Source organism: Megascapheus bottae, chromosome 7 (assembly GCF_031878675.1).
Source record: "Megascapheus bottae isolate mThoBot1 chromosome 7, mThoBot2.hap1, whole genome shotgun sequence".
Lineage (NCBI taxonomy): Eukaryota > Metazoa > Chordata > Mammalia > Rodentia > Geomyidae > Megascapheus > Megascapheus bottae.
Genome location: NC_143515.1, coordinates 11,500,358 through 11,521,766, shown reverse-complemented (window position 1 = coordinate 11,521,766; position 21,409 = coordinate 11,500,358). Strand labels below are relative to the sequence as shown.

The window sequence follows — 21,409 nt, the reverse complement described above, 5'->3', positions numbered from 1 at the left end:
GCTCTAGCTTGGAATATTTAATGAGGCAGTAGTGTGAAACAGTCAAAACTATTTTCATTCTTTTTATAAGCCTGATAGGTAATTTGTGTGTAAATATGTTCAAAAATTTAAATAATGGTGGATATTTAATTATTTTTTCTCTTTTAATTTTATAGGTTCTAATATTCTCCTGGCTAGAATGGCAACTAGAAAAGCAAAACCAGACGGACAGTACCACCTACAGCCAGATGAAGTGGATGATTTTATCCGAGGCCAGCTAGTTACTAATCTACCAGGCAAGACCTAGTCTCTCATTTATTGAATGTTTACTGAAGACATTTATACGGGCATTTCATAATTTATATATTATACATACAGATGTTGTTTGATTTTGAAAACAGTCTTGTTCCATAACCTAGGCCTAGGTTTCACCTTTGAAATCTTAGCCTTCCAACTGCTGGGATTATAGATGTATATGCTCAAGGTTGGATTTATCTCCACATAAAATAAAATAAAAATATATTGTGCCATCAAAACCCAAATTTGAATAAGTTTTTAATTTATCAAGTCTTTGTGTTTTAGGTTTTTTGCCAGTCCTGGGGCTTGAACTCAGGGTTGAGCACTGTCCTTGGGCTTTTTTCTCAAGGCTAGTGATTCAAGTGCTTGAATCACAGTACCACTTCAGCCTTTTTTATATATATGGTACCTAGGAATCAAACCCAGGTCTTCATGCATGGTAGGCAAGCACTCTTTTCTTGGGGCAACCTCCCAGCCCATTGTGTTTTAGTTTTGTAGCTAATGGATTTGACTGTATTTTTTATGCAGCAAAATCAGACATTCTAAGTAATAGTCATAAAAGGAACATAGTAAGATTATTTTCTATTCTTTTAATAGGCATAACTGAACTAGCCAAACTTTTAAGAGGTAACTTTTCCATTCATAGTTAGGTGCTAGTCGTGGGTACAGGTTACTTGGGTTCTGTCCCTAACACTGTTTATTTTTATTTTTTTAATTTTTTGGCCAGTTGTGGGCCTTGAACTCAGGGCCTGAACACTGTCCTTGGAATTTTCCTTAAGGCTAGAGCTCTACCACTTGAGCCACAGCACCACTTCCAGCTTTTTTCTATGTATGTGATACTGAGGAATCGAACCCAGGCCTTTGTGCATGCTAGGCAAGCACTCTACCGCTAGGCCAAACTCCTGGCCCAACACTTTATTTTTGCTCTATTGAACTTTATAGTAAGATCTCTTGCCAAGCAGGCATACTACCTGTTAAGCCACAAACCCCAGTCTTCTTACTTTCATTATTTTTTAGATAGGTCTCTCTCTTTAACCTAGCACGTCCTATAGTTCTCCTGTTTTCTATGCAGATGGTATAGCAGATGTGCTATACGTACTATACTTGTTTTAGATGTAGTCTTTTTGTTTGAGCTGAACACAAGCTAAATTCATTATAATCTCTGCCTCTGTGTAGCTGGTGTTATAGGTTTGTCGTCACAAATGGTTTTATTCCAAGTATATATGATCTGCCTTAGAAATGTGTTATGGGCCCTAATGTCAAACAAGTTTAAATATTCCTTAAAACCAAGTAAATATTGTACAATGATATACTAATGTCAGAAATATGAAGTAAGACTTCTTTCCCACCATGCCGGTCCTGAATCTTGAACAGGCCAAGGCACTGTCTTGTGGGATTTTTTTGTTGTTTTGTCCAAGGCTAGGATGCTACCATTTGAGTCACAGCTTTGCTTGCAGTCCCTCCCCCCCAAAATGGCTCATTGAAGATAACAAATCTCACATACTTTCCTGCTTGGTTGGCTTTGAACTACAATCCTCATATCTCAGTCTCCTGAGTCATCAGCCACCATTCCTTATTATAATCCATTTTCTATTTTCTTAAGGACAAGTGTCATATGGGCTTAGGGTGTACCCATAGGACTTTGTATTGTTAGAACCTCAACAAAGGAGTTTTGAGAAGGCACACTAATTGGAAGTCACTGCCTAGTGATTTGGTAATGTTTTTAAAAATAGAAAAGCATTTCTAGGTTTTTGATCTAGTAATTTTACCATTCACCTTCATTTGTTTCTTAGTTTGAAAAACTCCTTTTAGACTTGCGTCCTAGACTGGCTTTGAACTTGCTATGTAGCCCAGACTGGTCTTGAACTGATTATCCTCCTCCCTGAGGCTAATAAAAGAGCATTCTCAAACACTTGTTTCAAAAGAACTATTTCCCTGTGTGTTCTTTGCAAAGCTCTTGACCTTGTGCAAGAACCATTAGACTAGTAAGGACTCTGCGCGTTGTCCTGATAGTCTTGGGTTTGTGCATCCAGTCAGTGGTTATCAACTCATATTTCTCAGAAATACCCCAAGCACACACCAGTTCATAGGCACCTGTCTACACTAATATGGTAGCAAATATCTGGGTATAGGTAATAACATTTAGAGTTAATTCAGTTCCTTACTTGCATGGGCTTCATTTCATATGCCCAGCTGTCATAAGTAAATACCTACTGATTTGGAATGAGTAGACACAAATGTTTCCATCACCCTAGAAGTTCTTAAGGACAGCCTATTAAGTAGGTGGGTCTTTGGTCTGCTCTTTGAAACTTTACTCCTCCTTGTCAGTGTTAAAGCCGGCCACATTTGGGATGTTAATGCTGTTCTTAATCTATCTAGAGTTGCCCTCAAGAATAGGTACAAATGTTAGTTGAACAGGAGCTTCCACATCTTTCTTCTGCAGATATTTCTAATCTGCTTTTTTCCCCCTTCTAAATGGCTGAACTCCATTTGAACTTTTTTGTCTGTAGAGATTAATCCTAATCACTTGTGCTTGCTCCAAATTTTCCAGCCCCATTCAAACTAATGAGGACTGGAGATGTGGCCTAAATGGCAGATGTCTAAAAAGCAGAACTAAAAGCACAAAGGTCTGTGTTCAAAGGTCTGTCCCAGGGGCTTCCTTCCTTCCACTGCATATGTTTCATTTCCCCATATGAGTTTTCTATGGAGAAAACTACTTTTCTTCCCTAGAGGTCAGTTCAATTTAATTATGTTTACTAAGACTACCTCTAGTATATTCAAGATACCCTACAAGTAAGTTCTTACCCATGATTGCTTCTTTCTGAACATGCAGTATGTTGGAATAGATTGGCTCTTGTCAGTGAGTAGCAAAGCACCAGTAGTAGAAAGGGGAGCTATTCTCCCCCCCCCCAAAAGGCCTCTCAAATATCTTCACTATGTTTGCCTTTACTTGCGATTTGTCTTCTCTTAGTTGCTACTTGAAAAATTAAAATTCTGGTATGTTTTGTTGTTAACTTGGAATTATGGTGTTATTTGCCTGTTGATTTGACTTAAATGGTACCAAGGGAAGCCAGCTCCCTTAATACCTTTCATCTAATTTTAATAGGGAGTAAACCAACCATTTTGGCTTGACCATGCCATATGACTTTTTTGTAAACTTGATGTGAACTCTGAACATTTGTGTCATTAATGTTTACAGAGGTTGACCTGGACTGAGAAAACACACGCCACTGATGGCCATAACAACATTGAGCAAACTGTACTCTGAGCTCTTTGGATAATATATAGAAGACCAGAAATACACCTGGTCTTTTCTTTATTGGTGAAAAATACTTAATGGTAGGGAACCATTTTAAATAGTAAAGATTCTTAATTGCATTTTAGATGTGCATATCTGTTTAACCACTTTGATTGAACAAAACCAAGACACCCTCCCCGGAAACTGAAAGCAGAACTTGTCAGAACCCTGTTCTAACAGGCCAGGAGTGTGGAGGGCATGCATGCAAGTCCAGGATTCATACCATCGCTCTGAGAGACTCTGAGAAAATTAATTCACCTGAACTTGGAACATAGCTCAAAGTCCTAGAACACTTGAAACCCTCAGTTCAGTCTTCACTATTGCTTTAAAAAGAGGGAAGGAAAGAAAAGGTGAAAGGAGTACAGTAAGGGGAGGGGTAGATACTTTCTATCAATTTGTGGATTGGTTAGAAATCTTGATTTTTTTAGGTCAAGACAATACAATAGCAAGTAATATTTTTTGGACTTAGGCAAGCAAAAGAAGATAAAGTTATAGTTTATCCTTCATAATTAAAAGAGATGACATTCCCTTGCCAGGAGTTGGACGTTCAATGGAATCTAAGTTAACTTCTTTGGGTGTAAGAACTTGTGGAGACTTGCAGTACATGACCATGGCAAAACTCCAAAAAGAATTTGGTCCCAAAACTGGTCAGATGCTTTATAGATTCTGCCGCGGTTTGGACGATAGACCAGTTCGAACCGAAAAGGAAAGAAAATCTATTTCAGCTGAAATCAACTATGGAATAAGGTTTACTCAGGTATGTTTGTATACCTTTTTTTTTTTTCTTTCCTGTTCAGTCCTGGGGCTTGAACTAAGGGCCTGAGCACTGTCCTTGGGGTTTTCCTCAAGGGCAGAGCTCTACCACATCTGGTTTTTTTCTGTGTATATGGTACCTCGGAATCAAACCCAGGGCTTCATGCATGCAAGGCAAGTACTCTACCACTAGGCCACGCTCTCAGCCTTTGTAACAGATTTTTGTCTTGTGTTCATTCTGTATTACATAGTGACATTTACCTAGTTACCTGTGACTTGATGCTTAAATTAAATCTTAAAGCACGATGTTTGTAGCGCCTTTACAACGTATTTATACGACAGGGGAGAGACACATAAAAGATTGAGGAAACTCAGATCTTTGGGGAAAGATGGTAAACATTAAATTTTTTAATTGATCAGTTAATTGTTTTTTATAATGACTAATTTTCTGATAAAGGGAAGACAAAAAAGGCTTTTTTGTAAAAAAAAAAAAGCTGTTAAAAGTTTCAACTAATTCATCTAGAAAATAGTGACTCAGACAATTGTATTTACTTCTGAATATATATTTGGATATATATCTGGAACTTAGTCAAGTTTATCTTTCTGTAGCCAAAAGAGGCAGAAGCTTTCCTTTTGAGTCTTTCAGAAGAAATTCAAAGACGACTTGAAGCTGCTGGAATGAAGGGTAAACGTGTGACTCTCAAAATCATGGTGCGAAAACCAGGGGCTCCTGTAGAAACTGCAAAATTTGGAGGCCATGGAATTTGTGATAACATTGCCAGGTAATATTGGTAAATTCTGTTTTGGCGTAGGTATTGCAGCTTATAGAAAATCAATGGATAGTTAGGTAAATAACAGTTTACAGGTGTGACACACTAAGTTACTTAATATTGTGTAGAGCCAGGCTTCAGCCTAAGGTCATTGTTAGTTACATTTCAATTTGTGTTATATCAAAATATATCAAGGTGGATACCATATAAACGTTTTTTACCCAAAGTCCTAAAGAGCTTATGTATGAAGACAAGAACATATGCTAAGACAGATCAGAAGGTGAAACAGGAGCTCAGAGAGCCCTAGGTTGATGATTTATACTACCTTTTTGGGGGGGACAGCATGGCCTCACACTTTCAAGTATTCTACCACTTTATCAATGCCCCCAGCCAATATGGGGCTATTGAGAATTAACATTTTCTTGAGATCTAACCAGGGCCTAACAAGAAACCTATCGGTTCCTTCCAAAAGCAGTGCCATGACCTAATCACTTACCATACACAACTCTTCAAGTCCCCTACTCCCAAAATAACTAATGATCAAGGTTCGAGCCTTAGGGGAAGAAAACCATAGCAGCACTGGACTCTGTCCTTCTGGCAGTCTTTGCTTGGAGTTTTCAGGCAGACCAAGGAGCATGTTATGGTTTTTGAAAAACTTAACTGCAACTTTACCAGAAGATTACATATGGCACTTTATTTTTTTTTTCTTTTTTTTGCTAGTCCTGGGCTTGAGCACTGTCCTTGGACTTTCTCAAGGCTAGAGCTCTACCACTTGAGCCTTAGCACCACTTCGGGCTTTTTGCTATATATGTGGGGGTACCAAGGAATCAAAGCAGGGTCTTCGTGCATGCTAGGCAAGTACTCCACCACTAGGCCAAACTCTCGGCCCCCAAGATTACATATGGCACTTTAAAAAGCTATTTGTATAAACTTCAGTTAGTATAATCTTTGCGAAAAGCCTAACATCTCTGAAACTGATAGCATTTGTTTGGGGTCCTAGTTTTTTTTTTTTTTTTTTTTTGGCTAGTCCTGGGCTTGAGCTCAGGGCCTGAACCTTGTCCTTGGACTTTCTCAAGGCTAGAGCTCTACCACTTGAGCCTCAGCACCACTTCTGGCTTTTTGCTATGTATGTGGTACCTAGAAATCGAACCCAGGTCTTCGTGCATGCAAGGCAAGCACTATACCACTAGGCCAAACTCCCCCCTCCCACCCCCGCTTTTATCTAGCCCAAATGACCCTAAAGGTTGAGTTCTGTGTGGTTTTGTTGCCTGGTAGTGCTGGCCTAAAGATGTGTCTTATATAAGGTCATGTTAATTGTGGTTGTATCACCGTACTTTTTGTCACCTTTAAATATAATGGAAAGCAATAGAGAATTCATCTTTAATACATTATTTAAAAGTGCTTTTAGAATCTAAATCATTGTGGTACATAGATTTATGTGTTGATTGCCAAGTTTTAATACGAATTAACTAAAACGTTTTTGAACAACCCTTCAGTGTCTTAACTCTTTGCTGCTAGTGAATGTATGGTAGTGTTTCTTATAAACCCCTTTTGTTTCCATAAACTTTACTATAATTTCTGTACTATTGAGGTACTTACAAATAGGTCTGCATAGAATGTGTTGTTTAAAACAAAATAATTCTATCATTTACAGGACTGTAACTCTTGACCAGGCAACTGACAGTGCAAAAATCATTGGGAAAGCTACACTAAACATGTTCCATACAATGAAAATTAACATTTCAGATATGAGGGGGGTAAGTAAATAATTCTTAAATCATTTTTTTAATCAGATTTTGATGCTGCTACATGCTTGTGTACAGACGACCCCATGGGCACATGGGGCTGTTTTTATACACTAGCTGTCGTGTCAAACTTTTGATTGCTATTCTGAGAGGCAATCTTTATAGAGGATTGTGTTCTCATGAGAAGATAGTGTTGGACTTGTCCCATGAGTACTATGGTATAAGATACTAGTGGTCATCCTTCCCCCACCCCCTTTTACTTGGTGTCATGTTTACACACACTAGGACTAGGTGGTAGAGGTTGAAATCAAGGCCACCTACCTCCATACTAAGAAGACCTCTCTTTTGGGGGGTAGGATTTAGGATTTGAACTTAAGGCCTTGCACTTGAGCCACATTTTCAATGTTTTCACTTTAGCTATTTCCTCAGGTTTCTATGTCTTTGCTTGTGAGGCTGATCTTGAATTTTGAACGTCTACCCATGGCTCAAAGCCAGGTATGAGAATGTGACTCTTTATAATTAACCACCAGAAATGGTGCTGTTACTCAAGTAGGTGTAGAGCACTAGCCTTAAGCTGAAGAGCTCGACAGTTCCCAGGCCCCAGAGTTCAAGACCTAGACCAACCAAAACCCATTCATTGTTTCTTAGCACATCAGTGGCCCAGATTTTCTAAGTTGAAAATGTGAGTATATAGACGAAATAAGAGGGAATGGCTCATAACATGGTTTTTGTAAGGAGTCATACAAAAATCTGTTTATTACTTTTATTCTACAGCAATAAAATGAGCTGAGAAATTTGGTTATTTTTACTTTAGTCCACCTCTACTTGTCTTTACTTCTAGGTTGGGATTCAAGTGAATCAGTTGACTCCAGCTAATCCAAACACTTCCATGAGTTCCAGTCGCCAATCTGTTCAGACAAGCCACTTCTCTGGTGGGTCACACACTGTCCGTGATTTTTTCCAAGCTCAGAAAGCAAAGAAACCCACAGAAGAGCAGCAAAAGGAAGGTTGGTAGCTATCAAGATGGTTTGTTTCAATGTTTATATCCTTAGGAAAGTACTGACTGGCATGGTTGTGTCTGTATTTTGGGGGTTTTTGTTGCTCCTGGGGCTTCAACTCCGGGCACTGTCCTTGGACACTTTTTGCTCAAGTCTAGCGCCCTGCCACTTGAGCCACAGCATCCAGGAATCCACCAGGGCTTCATGCTAGGCGAGCACTCTACCAGTAAGCTATGTTCCTAAGCACCAAGGTTTACATTTTTCAGCATGATCAACCAAGTGAGTGGAGGAATAACACCATTAATGTGCTTTTCTATTGTTGCAGTATTTGTGGCTGCAGTGGATCTGGAAATACCTCCTGCTTCTAGAAATGGCACATTCTTGCCATCGTTTCCTACACATCTGACAGCAAATGTTAGTGCTGACAATAACAAAGTCGAGTCTCCAAGGAAATGCAATGGTCTGCATTCTCCTGTCAGTGTACAATCAAGACTTAATCTAAGTATAGAGGTCCCATCTCCTTCCCAGGTATATATGTTTTATTCCTTATGACAAAACTGGTCTACAGCTGAAGAGAACACTTAATAACTACTCATTGCTGAATTGTTAGTCTCACAGGTTGTGAAGACATAGCTCGAGGCCTTTGCCACTGTCATATTAGTAATGGTATGAATCCTATTCAACACAATAGCTCTGTAGTAAATTAGAAACCTCATGTTGCTTACAGTGAAACTTATAACAATGGATGCTGCAAAAACCATATTGCCATCCTTGGGTCCTTGGAAATAAGGACACCATTCTTAATCTCTGTGGGTAAAGTCTGCCACCCCTCCAATTCTCCTATGTGGCAAAAGGCCTGAAAAGAGATGGTAAAAATGCTTACAGGGAAAGGGCTAATTCTTAATTGTATTACAATAAATGGTCACATAGTTCATGGTAATGGAGCTCAAACAGGCAGGACCTGACCATTCAGAAGATTCTGCTATAGAAGTGCAGATAGCCTGTGAGTCTGGATTTACCTAATGTTGTGGAATTGATCTATGTACACTTACCTATAGCCTCCATATTACCTCAGCTTTCCAAGGTACAAGGCAATTGTTTCAAAGATGTGCTGGCTGGGGGAGGGAGGGAATGGAAGATAGCCTGTCCCTTGAGTCCAACACACTTACCTTCAAATTCGTGCTTGGTATTTATTATAGCTTGATGAGTCTGTTTTGGAAGCACTTCCTCCTGATCTCCGAGAACAAATTAAACAAGTTTGTGCTATACAAGGAGAACCACACGGTGACAAAAAGAAAGAACTAGTAAATGGTTGTAATACAGGAATTTTGCCTCAACCAGTTGGGACAGTTTTGTTGCAAATGCCTCAAGAATCCATTAGTGACACAGGAATAAATGTTATTGCTCTTCCAGCATTTTCACAGGTACTTTGACTAGTTCATACCAGGTAGTGCTGTGTGTAGAGGGGGAAGCTGTTGACGAATCTGTTTGAGAAAGATGTACATGAGTATCTGCCCTCAGATCTCTGAGACATGGGACCCTAATATAGTGGAGCTGTATTCATACAGGACGTGGTAACATTTGTTCCTACTGAGTCTTGTTCTAAATAATTTGCTAGTGACTGCTGTACCTATAAAGTCCCTAGTCAAAGCTCATATTAGACTATAGACTATACATATCTGAAAAGTATTATTTGAAAACAAAATCTACTTTGTAAAAAAATAAAGCCATATAATATTTGACTTTGTCCTCACTAGGTAGACCCTGAGGTGTTTGCTGCCCTTCCTGCTGACCTTCAAAAGGAGCTGAAAGCAGCATATGATCAAAGACAGAGGCAAGGAGAGGCTACTTCTCACCAGCAGTCAGCCAGTACATCTGGTAAGTGGCCAGTTACCAAAAAAGGCGATGGCATCACTGTTGTGTGGGTCTTACTAAAAGCTGTGAATCCTGGAGAATATCTGAAGCAAACAAAAGCACAGCTGGGATTTGTGTTACTAGTAAGTCCAAGTTGGATTTTAGTGCCTATGTTTCAGTGCAGTTATGGGCAATTGAGATGGTTACTTGAATCCAGGAACAGATTCAAAACACAAAATCTGGAGCAGGGGCATAGCAGAGCACTTGTGAAGCATGTGCTAGGTTCAGTACTAAGCACCACAACAATAATTTAAGGGTTGAGACAAGTGAAGTCGTTTAAATTTGTAGCCCTAGCTACTTGAAATGTAGAAATCGGGTGATTGTGGTTCAATGCCAGTATCAGCAAAAACAAGTTGGTGATACATAATTCCAAAGTGGAAGAAATGTACGCCACACCAGCCACTGGGTGGCACCTTAACTCCAAATGACCAAGGGCTCAAATGGGACTTGAGTTCATTGCTAAGTTCTTAAAAAATGTTGGAGCTGAGAATTTTGCCTGATTTTCTTTTAATTCTGTGATTAATCCATTGCAAACTAGTAACATGACAGCACTGGGATAAAAGACATTTCTAGAGCCTGTCCTGAGCCACTGATGCTCATGACTCGCTATCTGATGATTGTGGGGTGGTGTTTGATAAGACTGTGAGGGTTTTCATTGGCTGTAGGAAATAATTCATGGCACCTTTAGATTCATATTATCCCTTTGTCCCTCCTTAGTGCCAAAGAATCCTTTACTTCAGCTAAAGCCAGCAGCAGTGAAAGACAAGAAAAAGAAGAGGAAAAAACCCATCAGTTCCCCCCAAAAGATGCAGCAGAGTCCCTTGAAAGCCAAGCTGCTTATCAGTCCTTCAAAAATTCTACCAGGAGCCTATGGGAGTCCCCAGAAGTTAATCGATGGGTTCCTAAAGCATGAAGGACCTGCTGGGGAGAAACCTATGGTAATTTTAAAATTGGTGATCTTTACTAGAGCTTCATGTACTTACTGCAGATGTACTATCACTTGTGTCCTTTCTATTAACAGGAAGAATTGTCTGCTTCCAGTTCAGGTGTACCAGGCCTTTATAGTTTGCAGCCAGAACAGTCCAGCTATGTTAGACACGTATCACCTAATTTAGCTGGAGCTATTGAATTCAATGATGTGAAGACATTGCTCAAAGAATGGATAACTACAATCTCAGGTTGGCCCAATGCAATGGTTCTGTGATTGACACATTTTCCCAACTCTTTGAATGTTGAAAGGTGATTTGAGGATTTTCTTTCCTCCTAGATCCAATGGAAGAAGACATACTACAAGTTGTGAAATACTGCACTGACCTTATTGAGGAAAAAGATTTGGAAAAACTGGATCTAGTTATAAAATACATGAAAAGGTAATCTCAGGATTTTCATTGTAGGGGGGGGGAAGCTACTCTTGAAAATGGTTAGTAATTTTCATATGCTTTAACCTTTAAAAAAAGTGTTCTAGTTTAAGCTCAACTTTTGAAATGCCTACATGACAATACATGTATACAAAAACACTCCTTGAAGGAGAAATGTGCTAATCATGTTACTCCTTTTCCCACCTGCAGGTTGATGCAGCAATCGGTTGAATCGGTTTGGAATATGGCATTTGACTTTATTCTTGACAATGTTCAGGTGGTTTTACAACAAACTTATGGAAGCACATTAAAAATTACATAAATATTACCAGGGAGCCTGGGGCCCTCTGCTAGCTGTGCCATAAGTGCTTGTGAGGTATTTGCAAAGTGCATGATAGTAATGCTTAGTTTTCTTTTTAAGCAAGTGTTTTGTACATTTCCTTTCAAAAAGTGCCAAATTTGTCAGTATTGCATGTAAATAATTATGTCAATTCTTTCACTGTAGCATAGATTCTATTTACAAAATGTTTGTTTATAAAGTTTTATGGATTTTTACAGTGAAGTGTTTACAGTTGTTTAATAAAGAACTGTATGTATATTTTGTACAGGCTCCTTTTTGTGAATCCTTATACTTAAAAATGCCCCACCTGGAAGTATTTGGTTTTTTTTTTTGATCATTACAGGTTCTTGTGCTAAGCTTTCAATATGCTGAGAGGTCCTGTAACAATCTACTTGTTGGAATAAAGGGTGAAGCTTCTAAATCCTGCTTCCTTCTTTCATGGTTTTCCTGGGAAAATTATATCTGTCAAATTGCTGGCTCTATCCCTTGAAGAGGGATTACAAATTTTAAGCAGTATGGGACAATCAAAACAACTTGGAATTCTTTGTTAGTGAATACTTACAATAGTTTTCCTCAAACAATTCATAGTGACTTCGGCTGTCTACAGGTCTATCCAACAGGTTTCTTCTTTAAAGGAATGTAGACCAGGAATACTAGCTTCAAAATTATACCTGCAAAAACTTGTAACATGGAATTTTCTAGGACAAAATAGACCAAGGTCCTTTCAGGCACCACTAGCTCACACCTATAATCCTAGGCACTCAGTAAAATGACATCAAAAGACCTGAGGTTTGAAGTCAGCCCAAATGGAAAAAAAAATTAGAGGCATGGCTCAACTTTTAAGCAAGCCAAGTGAGCTTAAAGCCCTGAGAACAATCTGTGGGTCTAACACACACACACACACACACACACACAGAACAAGAGCATGATGGAGAAAATCCTCAGCCTGAGAACACTGAGCTGTGTGGAGGCCGACAAGCTACACTGACATGGAAGCCTAACAGAGCTTACTGTTATTGCAATGTCTGTTTTCTTTATTGGATTACAACCAACTCTCAGGACTACACAAGCAATAAAAAGCAGCCAGCTATGTTTTACACCATGGTTTCACACAAAGCAGATAAATACCAGAATGTCTTACTTGCTATTTTTAAAAAATTGCTAAGGGCATATGGCAGAAGAATGCTGGGAAAAAAATCACCGGGAATATGCATAAAGACGTGTTGGTTACGTCAAAGAAGTCCCAAGAATCACAAAATCTGCAGAAGCTTAGTTAATCAAACACTGCAGGACTGATTTAATCAGTATAAAATTGAAAGAGCTTTAGATTTGTAGTAAAAATCCCAATTTGGGGAAGGGCAAACTTTAAAACAGCAGCCAAGTAGGGAAGGCTAGGGCAAGGGGTAAGTGAACAGGCACGCTGGAACTGTGGGGACGCATTAACTGACCACTGTCAAACCAGTGTAAGTTTCTTGGTTTCTCATGGAAAACATTTTATACACCTAAGTTCATCAGTGTCCAGATACTTATGTTCCTTTTTTTCTCTTGGCTTGGTGATATTACAACATAATATTGAATTTACTCCATTTCCTGTCCCATGTGGAAAAATTAGATGATTTCAAATACTTTCTTCAGTTCCACAATAAGCTGCCAGTCACTCTTCTGCATTTCATCTCTGAACCAGTCTTTGAGTGCATCAATGGACTGCCGGCTGATCTGTAATGCCCGAGGCACAAACAGGGTGAACAGAATTTTAACAACCAAGTGCCAATGGCCCCTTAATTTAGGCATTGTAACTAAAGATCTAATCAAAGAAGGGCAGTGTATGCCCATCTGTTACCAGAACCCACATCACAGCTTAGAAGCTTATGTCCTGGTGATGTCCAAAGTGCTCTACTCCACAGATAAGCCCTAGCTCCACCAACATTCTCCAAGGTCAGACTATAACCCTCACACTGATGGAAACCAGATAAAACCACTCTATAGAAAATGTGCCACTTTCACTGATTACTTACCTTGCTGACAAGAATGTCTGTAGCTTCAAAATGTCTCCCAAACATTTTGGGAGATTCACCAGGGATAGGTTCTATTTTGACACAGACTTCTTGTCCTTTTTTTGCAACATCCACTTGTTTATGGTTTATTTCAATACTTGTTACTATTCCAATGTCAACAAACTGTAGAACAAGAACAAAATACAATGTATGCAGAGGAACTCTTGCCTTATATAAGCCCGAGACCACTGAACTAAGAACTAGAACAAGCCCACATTTGACACTTGGAATATGATACCACTATCATGAAGACCTCTACAGGAGGATTTTGTCTACACCACTCCACTTGCCCTTCATAACACAGCTGTTAAGAACAAGATCATTATGTGCTGTGTGAAGCTTGGTGTATGTTTCTCAATACCATCATGTTCTGTATCTGTCCTATCTTCCCACAAGACAGGTGCCATGTTAGGGGAGAATAAAAGGCACCACAGTTTAAAGATAACTTGTGAGGCCAGGAGTTTGGCCTAGTGGTAGAGTGCTTGCCTAGCATGCACAAATGTTCAATTACTCGGTACTACATACATAGAAAAAAGCCAGAAGTGGTGCTGAGGCTCAAGTGGTAGAGCTCTAGCCTTGAGACAGTCCAAGGACAGTGCTCAGGCCCTGAGCCCAAACCCAAGACTGGCCAAAAAAAAAAAAAAAAAACTTGTGAACAAATGATGGTGATAGAAGCAGGCTACCTTATAGGAAGAGAGCTAAGAATGAAAACAATTCGTGGAAGCAAAGGCTAAATATTTCCCAGTACTGAAACTAAGTGCAGGGCAAGGGAAAGATTACATGAATCTGGATGTCACCACCCCAAAACACAAAGGCCATAGCATGTACCAGCATGAGCACTTTCCCTGGCCAAACTGGGTAAGCAGAGTATCAAGAAGTTTAAAGGTTAAAAAATTACTTCAGAAATAGCTGAGGGGCTAAGCACTGGTGGCTCATGCCTGTAATCCTAGCTACTCAAGACAGGACGTTGAGATCTGAGGATCACAGTTCAAAGCCAGCCTGGGCATCAAAGATTGAGAAAACTGGAAGTAGTGCTGTGGCTCAAAGTGGTAGGGCACTAGCCTTCACCTGAAAAACTCAGGGACTATACCCAAGCCTAGAGGTAAAACCCCATTACCAACAAAACAAAAAATGACAAAAAAAAAAAGGCACGAGGGAAGAAGAGTTACCATATCTGCAAATATTTACATAAAATTGGCTCTAGTAGTCATCAAAATAGGTACTAGAGCACCTGGAATTAAACTGTTGAGATTGGGTGCTGGTGGATCACATAATCTTGGCTATCAGGAGACTTAGACATGAGTAATTAAAACTCAGGCAGTGTGGGAAGAGAAGTCCATGAGACCAACTAATCAGAAGAAAATTTCAGCTAGTGGTATGGCTCTAGTGTTAAGTACACCAGCTGTGAGCAAGTAAACCCAATGAAGAGTGTAAGGTCCTGAGTTCAGCTTCTGGTGCTCACACACACGATCGAACTGATGACAGTCACGTTTGGTGCACATCTGTAATTGTAGGTGTAGGCAAGAGAATGAAGAACGGAAGGCCAGCCTGGTACATAGAGACCATCTCAAACTACCAGAAGCAAAATTTTCCTTTCAGACTTTTCACCAAGACATGTGACAAAAGGACACAGGTTCTTTATAAATTCTAACCTGCATCTAGTGAGAAAGGAGAGAAGAAGTTTAAATGGAAGAATTGGAAAAGCAAGTGGGCGAAGGACATGGCTTAAGTGGCAGAATACTAGCTCACCAATACAGGCCTAAGTCCAAACTTAAGACAAAAACACCGGGGGTGAATTCTTCAAAGAATAACAGGACTGTTCTTGACTGAGACTCAAACACTGAAGTGCAATGTTCTTGGAGTCAATCTAAAAGCCACTGAGAGGTACAGCAAAGTCATCTCTGAAATAGTCATGATGATTGTGTTTATGATACAGTCGTGGTGGAGGTATGAAATCATGTGATATGAACCTACACCAGGGACAGATACTTCATACACTGAGGTACAACTTACAGAAAGAAAAAGGAATGTATTCAAAGTGACACCATGGCTCAAGTGGTAGAGCACTAGCCTCAAGCTGAAGAGCTCAAAGACAGCGCCCAGGCCCAGAGTTCAAGACCCAAGACCAGCCAAAAACGGGAAAAGAAAAACGTATGCTTAAGGATTGGAAAGACCTTTAAGGGCAGGTGGAACTTACGTTTTTGCTTGGAACACACATGGGTGTGCCCTGTTTCACTTGACCAGCTTCCACAGTCACACCCATCACTATTGGGTCTCGAGAATTAAAAATATACTGAGGCAGGATCTTCATCTTGCAGGGAAATACTGCTATGTGCCTGAAAGGACAAAGAAGCAAGCTTTAAACTTATAAAATCATTTCACCATGTAAATAAAAGGCAGATACACACAAATGAAGTTTCCTGGAGAGGAAAGCAACTATCCTGATGGAGGGTGGGAAGACAAACCTGCCAAATTTTCTTCATCTTCCCTACTGCTTTCAAAATCTTCACTTCTCTTAAATCCTCACTATAATGTAAAGCTGTATCTTGGGTGTATCTTGTGCCAAAATTAAAAGATAGAGCTTAACTTTGAGGACAACATTCTTCCAGCCACACCTTAGAGCCTGAAACCCAGGCAGTAACTGCTGACAGAACTGTCACTTAATAGGCAGTAACAAATCTGCATTTTGGGGACCACATAGCAAATTATTGGTCCAAAAGGCTACTAGAAGTTGATTTCCCTGCTTGTTAAACCAATGCCAGAAGTGCTCCAATAGTTTTTAACAGTTGTCAGTCTCCTCAACCAAGGTTTCACAACCTAAAATGAGCACATACTAACGTATGTCATACTTCTTAATACCTGTCACCTCTCGTTTAACACTGTACTGAGCTCATTCCATATGCGGCTTGCCTTGCTTAGAGTACGGGAGTCTCCTGACAGGCACTCATCACTAGCCATGGTTGCCATGTCTACGCGTGATCATGTAACTTTGGCAACCACAAATCAGAGGAAAAGTGAAATCCTCCCCATGCACTACAGCACCATACCACAAGGGTCCAGGCAACTTCTCAGACTCCATGGTTCCAGCTACTCTATTTCAGCAAGGGTAGCTGTTGCTTCCTTAAATGAAAGGCTATCTCAAGTGCTCTTCTGTCTGGACACTCCCCACACACTGGAGTGCTATACTTAGTCTCATTCCAATTGCTGCATCCAGTGAGCTCTAAATGGATGCCTTCCCCAATCACATTATTAATCAGCCACTTTCCTTCTTACCTAGCCTTTCCTCACTTGTTTTACGTTTGGCAACTCATCTCCACTTAACACTTAGCTGTTACACTTCCCCCAATGACAACAGGCCCCTGGTACCCAGCCTAGGCTCTGCAGATGCCTGCAAGCAGGGTTGGTGCATGAGCGATCGGCAGGTGTTTGTGGGGAAACCAGAATCCCTTTGATTATTTCTCAATATTCACATTCTAATTTTACAAATTCCATTACATTCCTGATAAAGCGATTTCAGTAAGATGCAGCTAGTAATTAAGCAACTACTATGGTACTGATAACTAAGCTTGCCAAACTGAAATTTAATCATCTAAAAGGCCACAGCAAGGACTAGGTCACATGACACTAGAATGTCCACTAGAGAGGACTAGAGTGCCACTAGAGTGAAGGACAAATGGTTTATGTAACATGCCACTTTTCAGGATGCAGTCTCTGATAAGCAAATGCCAGAATCCTGTTAAACACACACCTACTAGTATTTAGTAATTCTCCCAACTACATTAACAAAGATATAAAATAAATATAAAACACCAACTTACTTAAATTCTTCTTGTTTCTGTTTCTTGTAGTCTTGTCTATATTTTGTAAAGGCATCAAATAAATGATAAATAATTTCTGCACTAAAAATTCTAACTCCTAAACTATCAGCCATTTCTTGTGCATCCCGTTCAATTCTCACATCAAAGGCCAAAATTACCGCATACCTGAAAGGTTGAAGCATATCAAAGGCCATCAATGAAAAGTAATATGACACAAAGGACACTTGGTAAGTTTCAGAAAAGTAACTTTACTTACTGAGGATCATGTTCCAACATCACTGAAGCCTTCATAACATCTTTTTTATGGACTGGGCCAATGTTAATTCCTGCATACTGTGAAAAATGCTTTGTATGAGTGCACAAAGTAATGGAAACTTCCACTCATTTGTATAGTTGGCTATGATTACTTACGGGTACTTCTGATGTTTTCAGAAATTCAAGTAGAGCTTCTAAAGAGCCCAGTGTAGATGCTTGAACATAGACTCCCTTTTCTTCCAATTTGATAGCATTCAGTGTCTGCTTGAGTTCATGAATCAGTTCATCCTTAAAAACAAATTTTCAAATTTGAGATTATAAGCACACCTATTGCTATCTTTGGTAGAATTTAACTATCTCTCCTTATCGTTAAGTACTGAAATTATTTGAAAGGCGTAGAAAGCAAGGTGAAACAGCCTGTGCCAGATAAGAGGAGAGATATAGTTGCTATGCCCTAATATTATGTCATTTTCCAGTTTGCCTATGTTCAATCACTGTTCCAGTTAGAAATATAACAGATAGGAAGACAGAATAAAAAGGATAGTTCTTTTTATTGAATATGGGAACGGGGCGGGGGGGAGTGAGGAGTTGCTAATCAACTGGACTGCACCTAGGCCTTGGGTTCAAGCCATTAGCTATTTCATTCAAGGCTAGTTGCTCTGCCACTGAGCCACAGATCTACTTCGTTGTTTTGTTTTGTTTAAATGGTTAACTTGATAGAAACTCTCATGGACTTTCCTGCCTCGGCTGCCTTTGACACAGGGGTCTGATCTCAGCCATGTAAGTATGATTACCAGTATCAGCCACTGGCCAATTTCTAGCTTTTGATCACTTTTTTTATTTCAATTAAAATGTACATTTGAAATTCTACTGTAATTTAGTCTGCATAAACTAAAATAATTTGACTAGATTAAGAGTCCAACAGATAAGAAATTCCACAAGGATTCGCCTATTTTAATGGGTACTCCTAACAGTGCCCTGGTAATAGATAACCAAGCACAAGACAGGTATGAGGATCATCGAGCTTAAGGCAGCCTGGGATATTTAGGAAAGACACAATTTGAAAAAAAAAAATGCCAATGAAGAAAAGGAAAAAAGGCTAACAAAATTGACGAGCTTACTTTAAGCACAGGGACTTCATCTTCTTTATAAGCAACCAGGAGAGGTAAACCAGCCAATGTTTTTTCCAGGTCTTTTCCAAGAATCTTCACCCCCTGAGCTGCTTCTACTTCTTTATGCTTTTCATACTGGTTCTATATAAACAAAAATATTTTCCACCACATTTATTTGAAAATTGGTAGCAATAAGAGATAATGTATGTGAAGGTGTCTTGCAGTCTTCAACTTGGAAAAGATTTCATAAACTAGGCACAAACAGCAATAAAGACCAAAGACTAAGAAATTCAACATAATAGTATTTCTTTAAAATATCACACGTAATGAAAAAATCCAAGACTAACATTTAAGATAATAAAGCATAAAAAGCAAAAACACAGTACCATTTTGAATGTATAAACAAGTCCTACCATATCTGTAAGAAAAACACAGGGAGGAAATAAACTGAGTGTTTCACAAAGGAGGAAATGAACCCCTAATAAGCAAAGCAATATCATGGAAACAATTAGGTAAATGCAAGCTAAAATATCAATGAGCTAAAGATACTAAAATGACAGTGCAAAAAACTAAAGGCGGGGGCTGGGAGCATGGTCTAGTGTTAAGGCTACTTGCCTAGAATGCAGGAAGCCCTCCCTGGGTTTGATTCTGTGAATGTATCAAATACACAGAAAAAGCCAGAAGTGGTGCTGTGGGTCAAGTGGTAGAGCTCTAGCCTTAAGAAAGCTCAAGGACAGTGCCCAGGCCTTGAGTTCAAGCCCAGGTACTGGCAAAAAATAAAACAAAAAGAACTAAAGGTATCAAAAAACTGTGAAGATATAAAACTGAAAAACTGCAATTGAGAGTACAATTTGTTAGCAGACCCATCATAGTGAGCTATATGTGCACAGCAATTCAGTTGTCTAACCGTGCCCTCCCAGGACACAGGACTATACAACAAGATACAGAGAAGTTACAAACAGCCATGGCCTGCTCCTGAGAACACGATGGCCACAGCTCCATCTCCATTCCATTACTGAAACTAGAAAGCAAGGATATTAGTTATTATTAAAAAAAAAAAAAAAGTACCACCCCTGGTTAAAAACTCTGAGACAATTAGGAAGTTATGTATAAGCAAGAAGAAACAAATTCTGATTCATGACCTGGCTGCTTCCTAAAGAATTTTTAAAATTTTATGTACTTTTCCATGTGAATGTTTTCTCTCAGCATACAAATGTTACTGAAAACTAGGTATAGAATCAAAACAATAATTTAAGAAAAGCCCAGCCGGGTGGGGTGGCTCACACCTGTAATCCCAGCTACTCAGGAGATGAGATCTGAAGATTGAGGTTCAAAGCCAGCCTGGGCACTAAACTCTATGAGACTCTTAATGTCTAATTAACCACTAGAAAATGGCAAGTAGGGCTGTGGTTTCAGGAGTAGGGTAGTAGCCTTGAGCTGAAGAGCTCAGGGACAATGCCCAGGCCCAGAGTTCAAATCCCACAAACAACAACAAAAAGCCTAGCCTAAAGTAATAAACAGGTATATTCACACTTATTTTCTCACACAAAATGCCTATTCTCTATGACTTACATGGTAAAAAAGAAAGCATACTGTATATTATCCCAAATAGCTCTCAAAGTAATGGTAGTACACTCAGCAGAATTTCTAAATACTGTACTAGTCTCCTGTACGTCAACCCTATCCCCCGGGCTTACCTTTACTCTTAATTCCTTCATAGGAGGAGGTAGCAGCAGACCTCGAATCTGAGTGACAATGGGCCCTTCCACACCAGGAACAATGATTGTATCTCCTTCCTTCAAACGCCCGTTGATCAAAATGACATCTATAGTGGTGCCCATTCCTGGGAGAGCTTTTACCTAACAGACATTATTGCAAAGGTAATAGCACATACAGAGTGAATCATATGCATTAATCTCAAAGCAGTACATACCCCACACACACCCAAGGAATGAACCATTCAAGGGCAGCTAGGGAACAAACCAAAAACTTGATTACCTCCATCACCTGTGCCCTCAGCTCTTCACAGTGGGCAAGTCTCTTGCTCAACATGGTCTGAGTTAACTCAACAAGAAGGTAAATCAGACTTCCCATACCATCACCAGTATGTGCAGAGGTAGGTACCAAAGACACAAAAGTGCGAGGATCTTTATTCTCATAGAACAAAGCAGCATTCAAACCCTGGAAGCAAAAAAGTTATTCCAAAACACCAAAGCTATGAAAGAAGGCATCTGAGAACAAGACTGAGTAAATGAGCTAAGCGCTACTGTGAAACTACACATAACACTTCACATGGTTAGATGGATGTAGCTCACTGAGAGCACACTTGTATGATGTCTCAGCATGGTCATAGAAGCATTGTAGTTTTTCTAGGTCAACTTCGTTTTTTTTTTTTTTTCAAAGATTCAGAGTATAAAGAAAATCTATGAAGTACACAGCATGAAGCTCAAGTTCCAGTTACCTGGGAAATAAAACTAGGAGGAACTCAAGAGGAGCTTAGGGAAAACAGTGAGAAACTGTCTCAAAAACAAACCACCAAAACAAAAAACTACCTCCACCCAAAAAACCAATAAAAACACAAAGTCAAAATAAAAATAAATGAAAAACAAAGGGGAATGGGTTAGCATGAATAAAAATGACAACTTTGTTAAAAAGCAAACAAACTGAAAAAATCAGCAATCTGAGATAGCCTTCATAAAGAAGGGAAGCCATACTAGC

General features: G+C 39.5%; 2 protein-coding genes across 8 annotated transcripts in view; one reads left to right on the top strand and one right to left on the bottom strand.

The window, feature by feature from the left end:
* Rev1 (REV1 DNA directed polymerase) overlaps positions 1-11,708 on the top strand; it is a 66,526-nt gene extending 54,818 nt beyond the window's left edge. For all 7 annotated transcript variants that reach the window (XM_090336502.1, XM_090336500.1, XM_090336501.1 and 4 more), the window contains 12 exons: positions 156-275; positions 4,111-4,331; positions 4,937-5,109; positions 6,752-6,854; positions 7,684-7,849; positions 8,166-8,368; positions 9,040-9,264; positions 9,598-9,718; positions 10,472-10,692; positions 10,776-10,932; positions 11,022-11,124; positions 11,323-11,708. In XM_090336502.1, the coding sequence (XP_090192628.1) occupies positions 156-275; positions 4,111-4,331; positions 4,937-5,109; positions 6,752-6,854; positions 7,684-7,849; positions 8,166-8,368; positions 9,040-9,264; positions 9,598-9,718; positions 10,472-10,692; positions 10,776-10,932; positions 11,022-11,124; positions 11,323-11,434 (1,925 nt within the window). In that variant the 3' untranslated portion in view covers positions 11,435-11,708. The remainder of the gene's footprint in view (positions 1-155; positions 276-4,110; positions 4,332-4,936; positions 5,110-6,751; positions 6,855-7,683; positions 7,850-8,165; positions 8,369-9,039; positions 9,265-9,597; positions 9,719-10,471; positions 10,693-10,775; positions 10,933-11,021; positions 11,125-11,322) is intronic.
* Positions 11,709-12,486: 778 nt separating this feature from the next.
* Positions 12,487-21,409, bottom strand: part of Eif5b (eukaryotic translation initiation factor 5B) — a 63,591-nt gene continuing 54,668 nt past the window's right edge. The window contains exons 16-24 of the mRNA XM_090336507.1: positions 20,690-20,872; positions 20,389-20,550; positions 18,701-18,832; positions 17,736-17,867; positions 17,581-17,657; positions 17,325-17,489; positions 15,704-15,842; positions 13,468-13,629; positions 12,487-13,168 (exon numbers count right to left, since the gene is read on the bottom strand). Coding sequence (XP_090192633.1) covers positions 13,061-13,168; positions 13,468-13,629; positions 15,704-15,842; positions 17,325-17,489; positions 17,581-17,657; positions 17,736-17,867; positions 18,701-18,832; positions 20,389-20,550; positions 20,690-20,872 — 1,260 coding nt within the window. The 3' untranslated portion in view covers positions 12,487-13,060. The remainder of the gene's footprint in view (positions 13,169-13,467; positions 13,630-15,703; positions 15,843-17,324; positions 17,490-17,580; positions 17,658-17,735; positions 17,868-18,700; positions 18,833-20,388; positions 20,551-20,689; positions 20,873-21,409) is intronic.